Source organism: Ananas comosus, linkage group 16 (assembly GCF_001540865.1).
Source record: "Ananas comosus cultivar F153 linkage group 16, ASM154086v1, whole genome shotgun sequence".
Classification (NCBI taxonomy): Eukaryota; Viridiplantae; Streptophyta; class Magnoliopsida; order Poales; family Bromeliaceae; genus Ananas; species Ananas comosus.
Genome location: NC_033636.1, coordinates 10,159,423 through 10,179,695, shown reverse-complemented (window position 1 = coordinate 10,179,695; position 20,273 = coordinate 10,159,423). Strand labels below are relative to the sequence as shown.

Genomic DNA, 20,273 nt, shown 5'->3' with positions numbered 1-20,273 from the left:
AGAATTCCGAAACCTTGACCACTGCTTCTCAAAGCAAAGCAATTGTTTAGAAGCATGACTATGAACAGCATAGTTTAGGACTGAATAATCCTCGGTCAACTTTAATTCGGAATTTACATTCCCACGGATGCAAATAAACTTTACAGTTCTAAATATGCTCGGAAACTAAAACTACTACTCAAAACAACATATCCATTAGATGGACTATGTTATATGTTCGAATCTTCTGTGTTATCAAGGTATGAGGAGATAGCCTCTCTCGGCATCGGAGATGATATCGGAGGCACTCGGAAGCAAGTGATGCTGGGAGACGCCTTCTCTTACTTTAGCATGATTCTCGGCTTCGCGCTGGAACATCGAGACCAGCTGCTGCAGCTCCAGCTTCCGCACCTGCACCTGCTCTTCAGTGATTGGCTTCTTCAATCCAAAGTAGAGCATTCCGACCACGATTAACACTATACCAATACAGAAGAGAAGCCCCGTGAATAAGGAAAACGCGTATGGGGTATTCTCAGCCCCCGGTATTCCATCTACGTTGATCCCAAACAGTCCGGTGATTATGGAAAGGACCAGGCCGCAACCTCCGAAGATAGTTAGGTTGTGAGTGATATGCAGGCTCTTATCCTACAAAATAGCGAACAAGGCTCGAACTTTCATTAGAGTTCAATATTGCGCAAAAAACATACACAGTATTTATGTTACAACTTGAAGCAGGAATAAAACAAAGGTATGCATATGAATCTCCCTCTACTTTCACTTTCACTCGGACAAATGTAGAAAAGTCCGTGAATTGAACTATATGAGTGAAAAGCTCACAGACTAAGTCGCAATGTCATTAAAATACAGGGGACTACTTAAATTCGCAATGCACTATAGAGGTTTCCATGATCATTAGAGTTCTTAACAAGAGGGATCTTTGAGCTGCAAACCTGCAACCATGCACGAACAGTGCTCTGCATAACATCCTGAATTGTGAACAATCGGCCTCGAACAGCCTCTTGTTCCTGCAACATTTCCCTTGTATTTTTCTTCATCCCTTCCAGCATAGCTTTGGTGGCATTTCCCCTCAAATGCCGGAGGAGTTCGAATATGATCTCCTCCCTTGCATGCAGTGACCATTTAACTCGAATAACCTATCACAAACAAACAGTTAAATTGTTATCGCAGAGTATTCAATAATTTACTCACTTAATCCTCACAAAAAAAAAAAAAAAAACAAAATGATACTCGATAAAAATCAATGTTACCCAGAAAGAAGTTTGGCGCAGATACCTGAGTAGCCAATCTTCTAATTTCCTGGTTAAATATTGTGGAGAGTAGATTCAAATCTTCATGATTTCTCCTGGAAATGATGATTACACATCAATCAATCGAAGAACAGATAGTATAATGAGCCAAAAGAGGCAAAATTGTGAAAAAAGAGCATTTACTATGGTTCTTAAGTACCTATTTACAAACTTTAACTCGATTTCATCTGCTGCTCCAAATACATACTTGCGGAACAACCTATAGCATGTTAGAGGAATATAAGTAAACAATGAAGCTCACAAGTTAACACAAATACTATAATAAAACCATGACATAAATATAATGTAGAATAACTTAAACTACATATATCAATTTAGCATCTAAATGAACAAAAGCTTATAACTTCAAAAAGAGTAAACTATTGAGGTAACCTATCATCCCATCGAGCAAGACGACAAGCTAAATGTGCTATGACTTCATGGATCGATTTAGGGGCTGCGCTCCCGCCAGCAAAAAGAAGCTCCTGAAAAGATTCAAGTCATTCTAGTCCCTATTCTTTCTCAAAAAAAAAAAAAAGGAATGTCCAATCTTTCGTTCAAGTACCTGCACTTCAGTTATTCCCAGCACGTTAATGTTCGATGCGGACCCTTTAACATGCAGTGCGGTTATAAGAAAGTTCTGAGCTTGCCAAGATCGAAGCACAATAGGTATGTCATCTTCATTGCGAGATGGATCTCCAACCGACTGGCCCAAGAGCTCGAATAATAAGCCACCAGCAACCCTTACTGGGACCTAAATAGTAAACAGCATCAACATTTAACTAATCTAGAGGAAAATTTAAATTTATAAATTTGATACAGTAAATTACCAAGGCTGATGATTCTTCAGTTTAAATAGTGAAATTGCAAAAATAAATGCATCAAGATGAAAAAAAAAAAAAAAAGAAGAGATTTTTTTGTGCCTCTATCGTGATTGACTTAGCTAAAGGTACATACAAACGCAGGGGAGGAGTACAACTATTATGTAAACCTAAGCAGAACAGGAAAAATGCATGAATGTAAGAGTACGGCGTTTTGCAATACCTGTATATTTAACTAATGATAAGATAGCAATGCAAATCGATAGATAATATCAAATGCCGTAGTTACGCTGAAAACCTAGTTCACTTGCATAATTAACCTTTCCAAAAATGCAAAACCACAATAACAATTAAGCGAATATGATTTTTGAAGACGAACAGTAACACTTCGGAAGCACACGAATACGCGCATGAAAGGAATCGGAGCAGCTATGGCAAAAACCGACAAGAAAGTCATCACCTCATATAATAGATGCTTCATCTTCTCACTGATAAGACGGCTTTCGTCTCTCAAAGCAATGCTGATGGCCGGATGCAACCAATGCGCATTACTCAGCCACTCATCGACGGACTTATTGCCCGCCGCTACGTGGCACCACCACGTAGGTCCCGCCGGGCGAACCCAATAAGGAGCCGCCACATCAGCAACTGTAAAATCATCCCCATCCTCAATGAGATCAATACGCTCTGAATCCCAAGTAGCATCAGTTTGGACCATTTGAACAAGCTCGGAAATCCTAGTCCATCCAATGGGCATCCAGTGGCTCTCTGAGGAGTTCGTCGCATACTTCGAATTTGCTTTGAAATCCTCAGATTGAGGAACTTCATCATCAATTACGGGCAGATCTAAGGAATGAACGGAATTGTGCTTGTTCAAATTTTCCGGGGAAACGCTACCCGGCCTACATCTCGTTCCCTGTTTCTTCGGGTTCAAATTGTCTTTAACCTGCATGGACTGCACCCGAGATGAATTCGGGCTGGTCCAAGTGTTGCATCGGACAAACTCGAATGCACAGATGAGACCGTCGGTCCATAGGTCGCTTCGCGGCGCACCGTCTTTGATCTCTTGCTTCTTACTCTTGCTGTGGCACGGCGGAGATTGGCCATCCATGCCTCGATCTAATTTTATCTAAGAAGCATATTATAAGTGGACTGTCGAGAATATATGTAAAATGATGCGGCAATGCTAAGCATGTGCGCGTTGAACATGAGGACTGTTTGCTTCAAAAACATCGTAGAGTTTAATTAAATTACAGCTAAAATTCCATCTAAAGTGAGAGGAATAATTGGTTTTGTTCCAACCCATGAATAATCTTACTATGCTCTATAAGAAATCTTCAAATCATAGCATCAATAATTTAGTACCAAAAGAACTAGGGAAAAAAAAAAAAAAGGATGAGGAAGTGAAATAATAGAGCTCAACTCTGCAACATTTGACCCAAAATGAGAGAGCAAAGCAAATTCAAGTTGAATTTATCCTAAACAACCACATAAGAATTACACTTTAATTTTGATAAGGAGAGTAATAAGAAAGGAGAGTACGCTGTGATAATTGAGGAGACGAGGACGGGGATGAGGAGGAGGAGCGGCGCCGAGGATGAGGGAACGAGCCACACACGGGAAGGGGATCGGATACAAGATGGGTCGGCCGACGAGGCGGGAGGCGGACACGTGGCGTTCGGCCAGGTGGCGCCGACGCTGACCGTTGCTTTCGGTTGGGGGTACGTGGCGCACAGAGGGATGCGGCGGATTGGCTGTTCGGTGGACAGGTGGATGCAGCGAAGTGAGCGGAGGTCGCTTCCGCGTTCCAGCTCTACGGTGTTCCAGTGGGACGATGCACTTCACTGGACCGGTTGGTCCGGTTTAAATGGGTTAGGAGAATCCGGTTCGCGAACGGCCTGGGCCCGAAATGTTTCGTCTTATGCACCGAACACTAAATTATAAGAAGTAGAGAACCAATTATGTTTAAATTTAATAAAAAAAATCAAATAATAACAAATTAAATTAACTCATTAAATATAGAAATCTAAGTATTGAGAGTGTTTTAAATAAATGCTACGTACGATATATATGTATATTGAGAGTATTTTAAAAAAATAGTGTATACGAAATTTACTTTAATATTTCTTTAATAAAAATTTCAAAAAAATTTAAAAATATTTAGCGTTCGGGGACTTGGTCCATGGACCGAGGTCCATGCAAAAATTTCTTGAAGCGACGGAGAGAAAGTACCCTCCTCACCCATCGAATTCGCACTCTTACCCCTGTCGCCGCCTCACCCTCGCCCTCGTCGCCGCCGTTCTCCGCCTCTCTCCTTCTCCCTCCCTCGGCGCCGCGGCCTAATCACCTCTTCCTCTTCTAGGGTTTACTCCTCTCTCCGGGTTCGATCTCCTCCCCAAATCCCTAAAACCATCTCTCCCTATATCCCCTCGCGATCCCGAACGATCCACAAGGATCCAAACCCTAGAAATTCTTAGTTCCTGTGAGCGCATAATTTCATATCGTTGTTTCGTCTCAGAAAATTCCACCTATCTCTCTGATCTCTCGGACTTTCGAAGATCGAGGTAACAATCATCTCTTTTTTAGATGTAGCTCTTTTTTAGATGTAGCTCACAGCACAACATTTTAATTCATGCATCGTAATAATCTGAATCCTCAGTTAACCAGCATATAGATGAAGTACGATTTATTTATTTATTTATTTTGGTCTGTAAACTAGGTGGAAACCTTTCGGAGTTACACGTTGTATCTTTGGGAATTCTCTGATTTGTGTACTTGATTAGCAGTGTATTTGGGTGACCCAGATGGAAGGAAAACCCTACAACAGTAGACGTGTGTTGTATGATCCGGATAAACGATCAGCAGAAACAGAAGAGGTAAGCATCGTTGTTTGTGTTGGTTTGAACTTTATACAATGATGTTTATTGCGCAGTTGCTACATCATACTTTGTACTGCTATAATTAAGGCCTGGTTGGGCCTGCATCAGCTTCTGCCGTCAGTTGCAGTCTCCTTGGTAAAGCCTCTGACAAATAGAAGGTTTGGAGATTCTGCTGTGGGGAGAAGCAGAAATGTGATTTTGAGCTCTGAAAGCAGAATTTAGAAATTTGAGCTTATGATTCTGCCGCAGGAGACGCTGTTGGGTGAATTTCACGGTAGTGCTTCTCACAGATGAAACTTCACTGGACAGAACTAAGCCATAAAACAGGGCTAAATAGGCTCTTAGTTGCATTACAACTATTTTTGGATGAACATATAGCTATTCTGTGTTTAATGTTGTAAGTTGTTGTTTGATGTCCTAGGCATTTTCGGATTCCTTGGCTGATGACTCTGGGGACTTTCGGTTGCCCATTGATCATAGGCCCACCGAAAACCTTGATACTGATGATTTGGAGCAGGCATCTTTGGATACACAATTAACATCGTCCAACGTAGGTTTCCGGCTTCTGCAGAAGATGGGTTGGAAAGGCAAAGGCCTTGGCAAAAATGAACAAGGTACTTTCTTTTGGATAATTTCGTGTGTTTTATTGCTTTTCGTTAGTTATTTGTATTATTCTTTTGCTTTGCATAGGTCACCAGTAATGGCCTTTTAACCAAAAGGAAAGTACGACAGTATTTTGACGGCACTTGCATATGAAATGCCTGCACATGAACTTTGTTATAATCACTTACTTTTATAAGGTTAGGTTAAAAAAGGTATGCTGGAGAGCACTGACGTAAAATATATAATTTAAGAAGCAATAGCGAATATCTTTCACTTACATTTTGAGGCAAAAGGCTCGGAAATGTTTTTTGGAGCGCTTTACATGCACTAGTTTTCAGGTCATGTGAGAAATTGCCTCTGTATTGTGTCTAGCTTAATCAACATTCCAACTATTCATTGTTGATGCCATATTTTACATGGACGTGCAGGTATTGTTGAGCCAATAAAAGCAGGTATTAGGGACCCAAAACTGGGTGTTGGGAAACAAGAAGAAGACGATTTTTTTACTGCTGAGGAAAATGTGCAAAGAAAGAAACTAGAAGTTGAACACGCGGAGACAGAAGAACATGTAAAAAAGCGTGAGGTATGTCAAAAACAAAGCCCAGTTTTCATCAAAAGAGTAAATATATTAGATGCTTTGAGGTTGATGCTTGACACTTTTAAAACCCTACATCTAGTAGTAGGCAGCATCAACTATTCGAGGATTCTTGAGAATTTCGTGCACTTTTTATTATCTGGTCGGCTTCTACTGCCTGGTTCGTGCCAATCATTGACAATCCAGGTCATAGCAGAGCGCGAGCACAAAATCCAAACCGAGGTCAAGGAAATACAGAAGGTGTTCTTTTGTAATCTGTGCAACAAGCAGTACAAATTGGCGATAGAATTCGAAAGTCATTTGAGTTCATATGATCACAACCACAGAAAGGTAGATCTACTATTCTATTTTACTCTTGCGAGGTGCTTCTTTCCATTCAGATGTTTGATTGTGCATTAAAATCATATAAAAACTATTTATAGTTCCTCAACTGTCATTTGACCCACCAACTATAATTTGGTGTGAAAAGAAAATCCAGAGATTATTCCTCATCACAATTGAGCCCATATAATTTGATGTGGTGTCCAAACTGATCAATTATCTAACATATCATGCTAAGTTTTTGCACCTAATGAGATTTTGTGGGTTAAATTGGACTTTCTGCACCAAATGGGAACTTACTAACATTAGTTAGGTTTCTCAGCTAGTAAACCATCATGGGCCAAATTGCGGTGGGAAAGAACTTGTTGGGTTTTCTTCAGCCAGATTAAAGTTTGTGAGTCCAAGTGCAATTAGGCAAAATTTCTTGGGCTTTTGTGAATTTAGCCCTAATGATTACTTCGTAATAATTGTGCAGAGGTTTAAGGAAATGAGAGAAATGCATGGTAGCAGCAGCCGTGATGATAGGCAGAAACGGGAACAATTACGTGAAGAGAAGGAAATGGCCAAATTTGCCCAAATGTATACTAATGAATTTTGTAAATAACATAGAATTAGAATTTTCTTTAGGGAAGTTCTAGTCTTAATTCTTGTGCAACTTCCTTAATGCACTCTTAGGGCGGATGCACATAAAAGACAGCAACAGCAGCAAGAACAGTCAGAGGTCTCTGCAGAACCAGCTGTTCCCCCTAGGAACGCTAATACACTTGTCGATCAGGATCAACGGCAGGCGTTGAAGTTTGGTTTCTCTAGGGTTGGCCCGTCCAAGGTTTGTTTACCGACACCTTATATCTTTCTGCTTCTTCTTCCTCTTTTTTCCTTTTTTCTAACGACTTGTATGTTACACGCATGTAATAGCCGTGTAACTGATATTACTATTCTATTTTGAGCTCAGAAATCTTCAGTGGGCAGCGGCAGCAAGAAGCCAAAGATTGCTGCCACAGTATCCTCAATCTTTGGAAATGTCAGCGATGAGGATTCATGATCTTCTTTCTCTGGATAAGCATTATGAAGCAACAGTTTCTCTTTGTAGAACACGGCTTGTGTGTGTGTGTTTATTTGACATTTGCTTGCCATGTCTGAAACATGCTCATACATACATCTCTCTAAAATGGTGAATCTGTGCAATTTGGCCTTTCCATCTGCAGAAACTAACCAATACTTTCTGGTCCGCTGTTCTGTATTCTTTGAACCAAGTTTTAAATGGTTCGGTGATTCTCTGGCTCCCCCCCTCTCTCTCTCTCTCTCTCTCTCTCTCTCGTTGGGAGTAACTATAAAGTTCAACTCTGAAGCACATGAAGATTTATGATATTGAATGCCCGAGTACATTATGAGGCTCTTGCTGAGAATTATGTTCTGAGAGTTCATATAAGATGACTTCTCAACTGTTTTACAGCTTTGTTGCTTCATATATAATTTAATTTCTATGATTGGTCGATTTGTTGGTACCATGGGTAGTAGTTGATCTCTTTTTTTTCTCCCCTTCGCGTAGTAAATATTAGATAATTTCACCATGCAGCCCAAATTAATGCCGAGTAAATTGTCAATTTCAGTAGTCTATTGAACTTGAAAAGGATTTATGGAATGTGGTAACTGTTAATATTAGGGATTAATGTAAAGACTAATTAAATAAACTGGTTAGTTATTTATCCGAGAAATTATGGCAGCGTCTTCTCTTTTCAGCAGCCTCACACATTTTGAACCCGGAGGAGAAAAGACTGCAGATATTTAAAGCTTGGGAAGATGTCGTGTGGCTCACGAAGGCACAGATCCTTAACTGGATACCAAATCGAAGGCCTCTCTGTTTTTCGTTTTTTGTTGTTTTTTTCCTATTTTTGTTTCAGCTTTATTAGCCGCCATCGGAATCAAAATAGTCTACGGCCACTATTTCGTCCATTTTTTTGTATGGATTCCGAATCAAACACGACTGCACGCGGAACACTATGGACTCTTCCTCGTTGAACCGAGCCTAAATGTTACTTGGGCCCAAGGAGGACCAGCCACAGCATATTATTCTGTGATCCCAAATTCCCCAAAAAACGCCCTCTAATACATCATCTCAACCAATCCCACCATTCGTCGCAGTACTCCCCACCTCAACTCTCTCTCTCTCTCTCTCTCTCTCTCTCTCTCTCACCCTCCGAATTAGCGGCGGCGGCGGCGGCGAAGAAGGAAGAAGATGCCGGGGGGGCACCACGAGGTTAACAGCAGCGGCGGCGGCGCCAGCAGGTCCAAGGACGAGGAGAACGGCGGCGTCGGCGGCGGCGGGGGGACAAGGGGTGGGGTGCCGCGGGCGCTGTCTCCGGAGGCGGTGCCGGCGTACCCTCCGCCGGAGTCGGAGGAGGAGGAGAGCTGGGTGTGGTCGCAGATCAAGGCGGAGGCGCGGCGCGACGCGGAATCGGAGCCGGCGCTGGCGAGCTACCTGTACGCGACGGTGCTGTCGCACCCGTCGCTCCCCCGATCGCTGTCGTTCCACCTGGCCAACAAGCTCTGCTCCTCCACGCTGCTCTCGACCCTGCTCTACGACCTCTTCCTCGCCTCCTTCTCCGCCAACCCCTCGCTCCGCTCCGCCGCCGTCGCCGACCTGCTCGCCGCCCGCCAGCGCGACCCCGCCTGCGCCTCCTTCTCCCACTGCCTGCTCAACTACAAGGGCTTCCTCGCCATCCAGGCCCACCGCGTCGCCCACCTCCTCTGGCTGCAGCACCGCGGCCCCCTCGCCCTCGCCCTCCACTCCCGCGTCGCCGACGTCTTCGCCGTCGACATCCACCCCGCCGCCCGCGTCGGCAAGGGCATCCTCCTCGACCACGCCACCGGCCTCGTCATCGGCGAGACCGCCGTCGTCGGCAACAACGTCTCCCTCCTCCACCACGTCACCCTCGGCGGCACCGGCAAGGCCGTCGGCGACCGCCACCCCAAGATTGGCGACGGCGTCCTCATCGGCGCCGGCGCCACCATCCTCGGCAACGTCCGCATCGGCGCCGGCGCCAAGATCGGCGCCGGCTCCGTCGTCCTCACCGACGTCCCCCCCCGGCTCGTCGGCGGCAAGGAGAAGCCCGCGCGCCACGAGGACGTCCCCGGCGAGTCCATGGACCACACCTCCTTCATGGACCAGTGGTCCGACTACACCATCTAGTCTCCTTTTTCAAAGGTTTTAACCGCCGCCGCTGCCGCTGCCGCCGCCCCCACCCCCACCCCCTCTGCTCTGCTGCAACATCTCCATTCATTAGGTATATATGGCAAGTTGCTCCTGCTCCTCCCCCTTCTAGGAATACTAATAACGCGACAAAAAATTGTCCTCCTCCTTCTCCTACCAATAATAATTTTGCTACTTGAGTGTTTAACTAGCTGAGGTATCCATAATTTATGGTTCAGTGTGTTACAAGGATTCATCAGATAGAGTGTAACTATACAAACCTGTGGAATTCAAATTATATGCGTCCTTGATGAATCAGAGCGCGCTTTTGTATATCAATTAGCTACGCACTTTACATGTTCGGTGAATTGCTTCTGTTTGCTGTGGTCGTGATTTTCTTTGCTTGCTCGCTTCCTGTGGATTTTTTGGTTCAAAAGTGTGGATTTTTTTTGTTGAATAACGCAGTTTTCTTGCTTTGGAGAATTCTCTAGTATGATAATGCGTTCTACCATTTGGGATTTGATAAAATAGCACCTGTTGGAAAGAGCTGCTTCCTTTCGGGCTGAAATGTGAATCAAAGTATAATCTGTGTACTTTGGACCACTCGTACTAAAGAAAGATTATAACTTTGGCGGGGGGATACGGATGACAATGTGTCTTTGGGGAATCTTTTACTGGTGAGGCTTCTGAATCACGATTGTCAACTATTTAATTACAACCCATGAAATAAGCCTTTGCCTTAAAGTCCTCTATGTTAAACTCTCCCTGTTATTTCAGATTACATGTTGCTTTAGTTAGTTGATCAAGAAATTTGAAGGAAAATAAACAGTTTACACATCTCTAATATATTTTCTGTGGTCTTAAGAGATTTCTTAACTGTAACTACAGTTTGTTGTTGTTTCCTTTGAAACAAAGCGAGCACCGTGGCTTTGCTCCCGAGCCAATTCTTCTTCAATACAACAAACTAAAACATGGACTAACCTGTAAGTTTTCACAGATTTCTCTGAATGCCACATGATTCTTGTGGAGAATTTTCGGGTTCTCTGACCTATTTTAAGTCGTGCTGACAAATTGCTACTGCAGTAATTGTCAGCTGACGTCAACCTCTAATTAATTGATTATCCTTTTGTGGATTTGGTAGCACTTCATTTTTGAATGTGATAGTCAATAGTTTATTTAGAATATGGCTGCTTACTCACTTTGACATACATTTGGGTATCTAGATTCTCTCATGAATACCATTTGTTATAAGATTTAAACATAATTGACAACATATTTCATGTTCGTATATAGGCATTTGATTTCACCTATCAAGTCTATAGGTATCTGCTTCCTTATCTGTGTAATCTTAGCACTCATTCCTGTAGTTGCTGTGAATCCTCAAAAGTATTCTCCACGCCCAAATTTTAAGCTTTTCACGCAAGAAAGTAATTTGATTCATGCAGTACTTTGGCTCAATTTCCATCTGGTACATCTCATCCCAAAATACTAATCGCGTATAACAATCGTGTCATGTTGTAGAAGCAATTGCTTATCCATTCGTCTTTAAAAAATAAAAAAGGATGTTTTTGTATTTTTTAAATATTTGTTTCTGAGTCTTTAGAGTCTTGCAGAAGTATGTGAAGGTTAAGCAACATCTTTATGTGAAGGTTAAGCAACATCTTTACGTACTAGTCGAACGCCAATTTGGCGCGTCGTATTTTAGCTCTGTATTTTTGTTTACACACGCATTTTGTGATGGCCAAACAAAAGTATTTGTGGTATTTTAATATTTTAATTTCTCTTTTGTTTTTCTTTTTTTTTTTTGTCTCTCTATCTACCCGGGCAAAAACTTTGTATTATCAACATCAAACTTTGCATGATGCATCTGTAATTTATTTTGGAGGCTATAGAGACTATTCTTTTGCATAGGGGTTGGTGACTTTTTAATTGTCAAACCAAGCTCCTATATATATAATATCCACTGTAGATAAGCTGTCCTAATCAGACCCTGGATTAAGACCAAATTTTTCTTAGTTTATGATAGTTGCATAAACTTGTGCAAACATGAAAAGGCATTTACAAAAGGCTGTGGATTCTTATAATCTAGTCATTTTCTCTATTTTGTAGTTTCATGGTTTAACAGAGTTACTCTCTCTTTTTCTCATTTACCTATCAGGTAAGTTTTCATTTGTGAATTTCTTTATTTTCTGATTTTGCTTTACTTTGTTTGGAAATTAGCATAGATTTATTGGGTGGTGGTGGCTGTTTAACTATCTGCCTATAATTCTGATTTCTCTGGAAGCTTCTGATCTTTGAGTAATGATCTAATTGCATGTCAGAGAATATCATTTTGAAGCACTTCCTCCGACTGTTGTATGAGTGATTTGTGTTAGAAGGACATGCACAATTAGAATTTCCAGATGAGTGTTTTTACATATAGATTGTGCCCAATAAATTTATCAAGCAATAGTAATCTATTGACATGGATGGTCAAGGTACTTTGATGATATTGCATCTTAGTTATTACTCTCCTGTATATTTTACAAGCACAATTCGTGATAGTTTTTGCATTTACAATCACTAGCCTGTGTCAAAGAGGCCTTTTAATTATAGGTGCTTATAAGCCGTTGAGGGTACAAAATAATGTTCACAATTGTAATTTATATGTATGTGCATATTTGGTCCCTAAATTATGTTCCGAAAAATTAGAGCACGATAAATCATTCAGAGAGGCGAACAAATTATTATGAGAAATGTTAGTTACCAAGATCTCTTAAAAAGCTAAATTTCTTAACTCTGGGGGTTATGATCCAAAAGAAAGCCCCACACTGCACGAGTGCGGATACTAAAAATCACGTACTCGGCATGTGGCATTTTTGCATGGAAGTTCTTAGACATTTATTTATTTATTTATGGGAAAACTTCAAAAACCCCTTCCTGTGGTTTCGCACTTTCTTACTTTAGTACACTGTGGTTTAAAGTGTATCAATTTCTCCCCCTGTTGTTTTGTTTTTATCTTTTCGGCAGTTTTTTTCTTAATATTTCGTTAAATTATATACAAAAAAAACTTCAGATACCCATCTAGATTTATCGAATATTTACTTTAGTACTCTTTAACTTTAACTTTGTCACTGATGATTTAAGAAAAAAATAATAATAAAATTGATGCTAAAAAGAGAAAAACGAAACTACGGGGTAAATTGGTACACTTTAAACTACAGGGTACTAAGTGAGAAAGTGTGAAACCACTGGGTTTTTTTTGAAGTTTTCCCTTTCTTTATTAATCAGGATTTGGCCCGGATCGAAGTATGAACATCACTTGGGCCAAAACACGGGAACAACGAAATGTGCGTCCATGCCAACGTTGGGCTTTTAGTGATCCGGCCTAGCTACGGCCCAATTCCGGGTCGTCGACTAATATCCTCTTCTCTGGTGAGCGATAAACCCTACGTTCCCCGAAAACCAAATCGCCCTTTTCCCCTTTCCTCTTTCCCCTCGCAACGATCTAAACCCTAGGGTTTTCTCCTCCTCCTCGTCGCGGAAATGGCGTCCTCCTCCTTCGCCGCGATCCACCGCGCCGCCGCGAACCCCATGGTCGCCGCCACCCTCTCCAAGGTGCGCCTCCTCTCCCCCTCTTCCTCACCCTTCCTCCTCAAAACCCTGAAACCCCTCCCTTTTCCCGTCTCTCGATCCCTTCTCCCCGCTCGCTCCCTCTCCACCTCCGCCGCCGCCGCCCCCAACAGCTTCCACCGTACGGCTCCTCAACCGCCTCCCTCCGACCCCCGCGCCTTCCCCCACGGCCGCGGCGGAAATCCTAGCCAGTGGCACCAACGCCCCCCCTTCAATCCCCGGGCTCCCGCCGACCAATCCCCTCCGGGGCCGGCGCCATCGCCGGCGCCGGTGGGGCCTCCGCCGGGCCCCGCGGAACTCGCCGCGCTCTGCGGCCAGGGCAAGGTTAAAGAGGCCGTGGAGCTCCTGAGCCAGGGCGCCCGCCCCGACCCGCCGACCTTCTTCGCCCTCGCTGCCGCGTGCTCGGATCCGAAGCTCCTCGACGAGCTCAAGAAGATCCACGATTATTTCCTCCGGTCCCCGTTCCGCGCGGACCTCCAAATCAACAACAAGATGCTGGAGATGTACGCTAAATGCGGGAGCATGACCGATGCCCGCCGAACGTTCGATCATATGCCCGACCGGAACATGGATTCGTGGCTCCTGATGATTGATGGGTATGCTTTGAATAATCAAGGCGATGAAGGGTTGCAGCTATTTGAGCAGATGAAGAATGTGGGAATCCATCCCAATTCGCATACTTTTCTGTTGGTCTTAGCTTCGTGTGCTAGTGCGGAGGCAATTGAAGATGGATTCATACATTTCAATTCCATGTATAAGGATTACGGAATCGCTCCAGGTCTAGAACACTATATTGCGATGATCGAAGTATTAGGGAAATCGGGGCACCTTATTGAAGCAGTGGAATTCATTGAGAAGCTGCCATTTGATCCTCCTGCTGCTGTGTGGGAGACCTTGATGAACTTGGCGCGGGCACAGGGAGATGTCGATCTCGAAGACCGAGCACAAGAGCTTTTGGTTTCAGTCGATCCATCCAAAGCCGTTGCCTCTAAACTTGCAACCCCGCCACCCAAAAGGAGGCTTGGGATCAACATGCTTGATGGGAGGAACAAATTGGGCGAGTACCGATTGCCCCCGAAGATTGAAAAGAAGGTGGTGAAGGAGCAAGGATATGTGCCCGATACAAGATACGTTCTTCACGACATTGATCAAGAGGCAAAGGAGCAAGCTTTGTTATATCACAGTGAGCGGCTCGCGATCGCTTATGGTTTGATCAGTACGCCAGCTAGGACGCCTCTTCGGATCATTAAGAACTTACGGATTTGCGGGGATTGCCACAACGCGATTAAGATCATGTCGAGGATTGTCGGGAGGGAGCTAATTGTGAGGGATAACAAAAGGTTTCATCATTTCAAGGATGGGAAGTGCTCCTGTGGAGACTACTGGTGAAGTTTCTTTTACTCGGAAGGATCGTGTGTCGCGCGGAAGAGCATATGTTATTAAACCTTCCTTATGTATAAATAGATGATGGTGTTTGTGCTCATGGTCTAATGGAATGGCTAAATTATATGAGTGAGCATACCAGAAGATGAATTTCTCATTGTCACCCCCCTGGTTTATTGTAGGCTTTAACAGTTCTAAAATTTTATTACAGTACTTAAAAGTCTAGTTTGGTTTCGACAGTCTGCAGAACCACAAATAAATCTTTTGATCTTGTTCCGACAGGTAGCAAGAATTACTTTTTTGCCTTTTCTGTTATTCTTGTCGAGTTTACGGTCGCTAACATTTCTTGTTTTATTTCTTTTTTGCTCCTCCTATGTCCTATAAAATCACAACATGCATCCCTTTAAAAAGCTTCCACAAATGTGCAGCAATTGAGTTCTTGAGTAGCTAATTTTGATCAAATACATCTTTAGATAAGATGATGGTGCCAAAACAAATCGAGGGAGGTTGAAAACATGATGTTTATTGTTGTGGGAAATATATTGTTGCTATGGAATTATAGATAATGGAAAACTCAGCCGCAAAAAATGATTTATATATATATATTACTAGAACTTAGCATGATGATATCAATTTATCTGGAATGAGATAGTTGATGTGCTTTACTTAGTTCATTTGGATTATCTTTCTCTGCACAGAGGGTCTACCGCAATTATCTATGCTGATATGTGATAATGTGTATGCTACAGCTGTTAATTATGAACTTAACATTCTCAAGGAATATGTTATGTTAGTAAACTCTAATATAGTTAAAAGGGCATAAAGCTTATGCAATGTGTAAAATTGCATCTGCTCAATGTATACTTTGCTATATTTGTTGTAATTTCTCCCAGGTTATTTCTGTGTTAACATTTGCTTGATACCTATTCAATTTTTCACATAAATAGGTGATCATAAAATTGAGTTTCAAATTCTCAACTATAAGACCCCAGACCCTGAATCTATTAATGGATAGGCCCAAACAGATCGATAAACATGGGCCTCCATCTTACTTATGGCCCTCCATTATTGTTCATATGTTGTTCATTCACTCTCAACTATCTTTGGCATAATTAGGCTAAGAACTATTTTTTTTTTAACATAAACCTTTCTAATGCCCGCATAGGAGAGGAGTGAAACTTTAATTAAATTAAGTTTAATTGGTTCGCCTAGCATAATATGGGTTTTTCATTAGTTTTATCAATTTCTTTTATTACTTGATTGATTTCTTTAAAATGATCTTTAAGCAGTCTCTTTGAATCTACATTTCCCAGCAGTGAATCTACAACAGAATCAAAAATTTATATACATATAGGATTAATTTCATACAGCTCCGTGTAAGCAAATATATCGCTACAAAATTTAGCTTTCAACTTTTAATATTTATTTCCGTAAAAATTCAGTGATATTTATATTTATCCCTCTTGTTATTGGCGTAAGAGCACTATTTATTTTTCAATAAAATATAAATAAAGTGATATTTTTGTCATTACAAATATATTTCTACAAAAGCTTCAACTGTTAGAATTATACAGAAATATCCTCTAAAAAATTTTTATGGTCATCTTCTTCGTTTCTACCATCACAAATAATATAAGAGAGATAAAAAAAGTTAATTTAACTCATTCACTAACCATAATTAAATATTTTACGTATAATTAACTATATATTTAAAAATATTAAGATTTTTATAGAAAAAAATATAAAAATTAAATTTTGTGTGGATATATTTGTTATTCGATATGTTTATAGGGAACTGTACGCATATTATAATTAAATAAAGTTAAAAAAGAAGAAGAATAAGAAGCAGCAGCAGCTCAATTATTAATACTATATAAATGAGTTCTAAGTGGGGCATTGTTGTTCTGCAAAGGACAAAACCATTCACCGGTCCCTTGAGATCACTCCACAGTCCACAACATCCATTGGGTAAAACGATACGATTGTACTGTTAAATTTGCATGCAAGGACTATTAATCCTTTTTGTTTTGTTTTGGTTTGTTTTGCTAGGCGAAGTTAATTACCACTATTAATTCACGTTCATTGGTGGGGAAATTTTGTCTTTATTGCTGTGGAAGTGGTCCCAAAGTATCAACTCGCATCACTGTACTAGAATCATGTCTCCTTGCATTTTTATAATAATAATAATAATAATAATAATAACCATACATATAGATATNCAGAATTAGGTAATGAGTCATTCCGATTCCGATTCCAGCTTATTTTGATTCCGATTCCGATTTCGATTCCGACTTCGAACCAAACGCGCCCATAGGATTAATTTCATACAGCTCCGTGTAAGCAAATATATCGCTACAAAATTTAACTTTCAACTTTTAATATTTATTTCCGTAAAAATTCAGTGATATTTATATTTATCCCTCTTGTTATTGGCGTAAGAGCACTATTTATTTTTTAATAAAATATAAATAAAATGATATTTTTGTCATTACAAATATATTTCTACAAAAGCTCCAACTGTTAGAATTATACAGAAATATCCTCTAAAAAATTTTTATGGTCATCTTCTTCGTTTCAACCATCACAAATAATATAAGAGAGATAAAAAAGTTAATTTAACTCATTCACTAATCATAATTAAATATTTTACCTATGATTAACTATATATTTTTAATGGATCCTAGCAGAAGGGGTATATTTAAAAATATGAGGATTTTTATAGAAAAAAATATAAAAATTAAATTTTGTGTGGATATATTTGTTATTCGATATGTTTATAGAGAACTGTACGCATATTATAATTAAATAAAGTTAAAAAAGAAGAAGAAGAAGAAGCAGCAGCTCAATTATTAATACTATATAAATGAGTTCTAAGTGGGGCATGTTGTTCTGCAAAGGACAAAACCATTCACCGGTCCCTTGAGATCACTCCACACTCCACAACATCCATTGAGTAAAACGATACGATTGTTACTGTAAATTTGGCATCAAGACTATTCAATCTTTTTGTTTTGTTTGGTTTTGTTTGCTAGGCGAAGTTAATTACCACTATTAATTCACGTTCTCTGGTGGGAAAATTTTGTCTTTATTGCTGTGGAAGTGGTCCCAAAGTATCACTCGCATCACCGTACTAGAACATGTCTCCTTGCATTTTAATAATAATATAATAATAATAATAATAACCATACATATAGATATTATATATATATAGATATATATAGAGAGAGAGAAGAGAACAGAGAAAAAAAAAAAATGCTGGACTATCATAGAAAACGACTCACTTTATGCGATTCATTTTTTAATTATAATAAATATTAAAATCATCGATCGACGTCGCCTAATATAATTTATATACCATTTAAATTATTTAAAAAATTAAATTTATGTTTTTTTATATACTGTTCTCTGCATCAAGTAAATATATAAATGAAAGCTAAAAATGAATATTTTTTAAAAAGTGAATAATAAATTTGTAATTCCATGATTTAGAATCTAGATCTTATTTTAAAATATTTTTAATAAAATTTAACAATATATTCAGCTGATTTGGACTCTATATATATAATCATTATATATATATATATATAATAATATATATATAATATATATATATATATATATATATATATATAAGGGATTAGGAGAAAAGGACCAGTAAAACCTAAGGAAAGTTCACTGATTTGAAAAAAATCTCAAAAGTATATTTGCAATTCAGATTTGAACTAGCAATCGATATCTTCAAATCCAGTAGTACATTATCAGCCCATCCTGAAGTGGATTGTTTTCATGTAAAAACACTACGGCACATCTTTTAAAGTAGCTTTAATTTTGAGAACCAGATCTGGTACAAAAGTAGCATTTTGTAGGTCTTTTCAGGTTTCCTAACATTTTCTTAAGGAAAGTGTCACAATTTTGAATCCAAATTCATCAACTTGAACAAGCAACAAAAGTTCAAATTTTACCCTCTAATGGACAAAAACAAGATCCATTATGGGATCTCACATTAAATAGCACACACCCAACACCTGGGGCCCAAATTTAAACTGTGCTGTGAACCTCTCTGCTCATATAAATAGTTGTTATATATATTAACACAGAGTTCGATTACTATACTCTTATGAGCACGATCGCTTTCGTACTTATAAGTCATTTTCGATAATAGAATTTTCGAATTGACAATCCATACCTTCAAACATTATTTAGAATAATAAAAAAATTTTGAAATCAAAATTTATTATTTTTTCGACATTATTTACCATACGATCAAAAGATATCAAGATTGATAATTTTTAACGGTCGATATGAAATAATTGTTAGTTAACGATGTAAAAGATTTGAAATAGATTGAATTTGTAATTGAAAATTCTATTCGCCATCTAGATAAAGATCAATAACTCTAATCTTAAATTGAAGTATCTGATTCTCTATTTTTAGTAAATCGATTTTTACCGTTCATTTTATATCCGTTTGACGAACTTTATTATAATTTCAAAAAATTACGAAATTATTTTTTAGAAATCTCAAGTGCTCCAGAATATATTTAATCGTATAGACCATCAATTCGGAAGCTATATCATCGAAAATAACTTATAAGTACGAATAACTCTATACTCATAAAAATACAATAGCCTTACTCTCTATATATAGAGAGAGAGAGAGAGAGAGTTGAGCTCATGTGCCTTTAGAAGCATTGGAGCTTAACGTGTTTGTAATTTTTTAGCTGTCGGATTATCTGAATATCAGTACAACACTAATAAAGTGGACTTAATGGGACACACTGTTAATAATACTTTCTGACTTTTGAGATAATCTGATGGCTAAAAAATTATAAATATAAATTTTTTTATATTTTTTAAAAGTACATAAACTCAACTCTTTCTCTCTCTCTCTCTCTGTATATATTATCTGCATTAAAGGGCCCATAAAAGCACAAGTTAAAACTGTGGTTCATGTCAGATGCAGTAGTAGTATCCTCAGTATAACATTTGCTAAAGCTTTGTCTTTAATGGTTCTCATGGGACTCAAAATAAATATTGGTGAAGGTATTAATGGGGCTACTGTGAGCTTATTTATTGCCAATTCACCACAAAGGCATCTTCCCACGTGGCCATCACTTGCCACAACAGTTACCTGGCGTAGTGATAGGGAAACACCATCCAAACACAATAATTAATTGGTCCACAGTTGCGAGAGATCTCACGAGGGTCGCAATTTATTTGTGCATGATCTGACGAAAAAAATAACATAATTTTTACAAATCAATCTTTTAACTATATTTTTTACTATTAGACGAATCACGTAAGCAGAAAATGGATTGAGTTTTGCAGTTTTTGATGACTTGATTATAAGTGAGAAGTAGAACAATCAATTTTTCTATAATTTTTTTTTATTTGTCTTTTTTTATTTTTATTGTCTTTAATGTTTTTCGAGACCGCGTTATCTCAATCCTTGGAGCTAAATTCATCTACTAAATGAATGAAGTGAGTAGCGTGCTACATTTTTCTGAAAAAAATAGAGTTTTTTTGTTTTGATTTGTTTAGATGTGATGGTGATCGATTGTTCTATACTTCTGAAGTCGGAAAA

The 20,273-nt window shown here is 39.5% G+C and overlaps 4 protein-coding genes across 7 annotated transcripts; 3 read left to right on the top strand and 1 right to left on the bottom strand.

Moving 5' to 3' along the window:
• LOC109722588 lies at positions 15-3,968 on the bottom strand. Its single transcript, XM_020250683.1, has 8 exons — positions 3,650-3,968; positions 2,568-3,236; positions 1,852-2,040; positions 1,680-1,771; positions 1,447-1,506; positions 1,273-1,342; positions 930-1,133; positions 15-624 (listed from the first exon to the last, which is right to left on the bottom strand). The coding sequence occupies exons 2-8, from the start codon at positions 3,216-3,218 to the stop codon at positions 235-237; spliced, it is 1,656 nt and encodes a 551-aa protein (XP_020106272.1). The 5' UTR covers positions 3,219-3,236; positions 3,650-3,968; the 3' UTR covers positions 15-234.
• On the top strand, positions 4,344-7,911 carry LOC109721927 (G patch domain-containing protein 8). 4 transcript variants are annotated; one of them, XM_020249754.1, is made up of 8 exons: positions 4,346-4,671; positions 4,894-4,983; positions 5,408-5,600; positions 6,018-6,172; positions 6,371-6,514; positions 6,981-7,084; positions 7,181-7,331; positions 7,458-7,911. In XM_020249754.1, exons 2-8 carry the CDS (start codon positions 4,912-4,914, stop codon positions 7,545-7,547), a joined length of 909 nt encoding a protein of 302 aa, XP_020105343.1. In that variant the 5' UTR covers positions 4,346-4,671; positions 4,894-4,911; the 3' UTR covers positions 7,548-7,911. The 4 variants fall into 4 exon arrangements, with proteins under 4 accessions (XP_020105341.1, XP_020105342.1, XP_020105340.1 ...); XM_020249752.1 differs by having other exon boundaries at positions 4,344-4,671; positions 4,891-4,983; positions 6,018-6,514; XM_020249753.1 differs by having other exon boundaries at positions 4,344-4,671; positions 4,827-4,983; positions 6,018-6,514.
• Positions 8,396-9,841, top strand: LOC109721928 (probable serine acetyltransferase 1). Its single transcript, XM_020249755.1, has one exon. The coding sequence runs from the start codon at positions 8,742-8,744 to the stop codon at positions 9,693-9,695; it is 954 nt and encodes a 317-aa protein (XP_020105344.1). The 5' UTR covers positions 8,396-8,741; the 3' UTR covers positions 9,696-9,841.
• LOC109721926 (pentatricopeptide repeat-containing protein At2g15690-like) lies at positions 13,105-15,005 on the top strand. Its single transcript, XM_020249750.1, has one exon. The coding sequence runs from the start codon at positions 13,221-13,223 to the stop codon at positions 14,694-14,696; it is 1,476 nt and encodes a 491-aa protein (XP_020105339.1). The 5' UTR covers positions 13,105-13,220; the 3' UTR covers positions 14,697-15,005.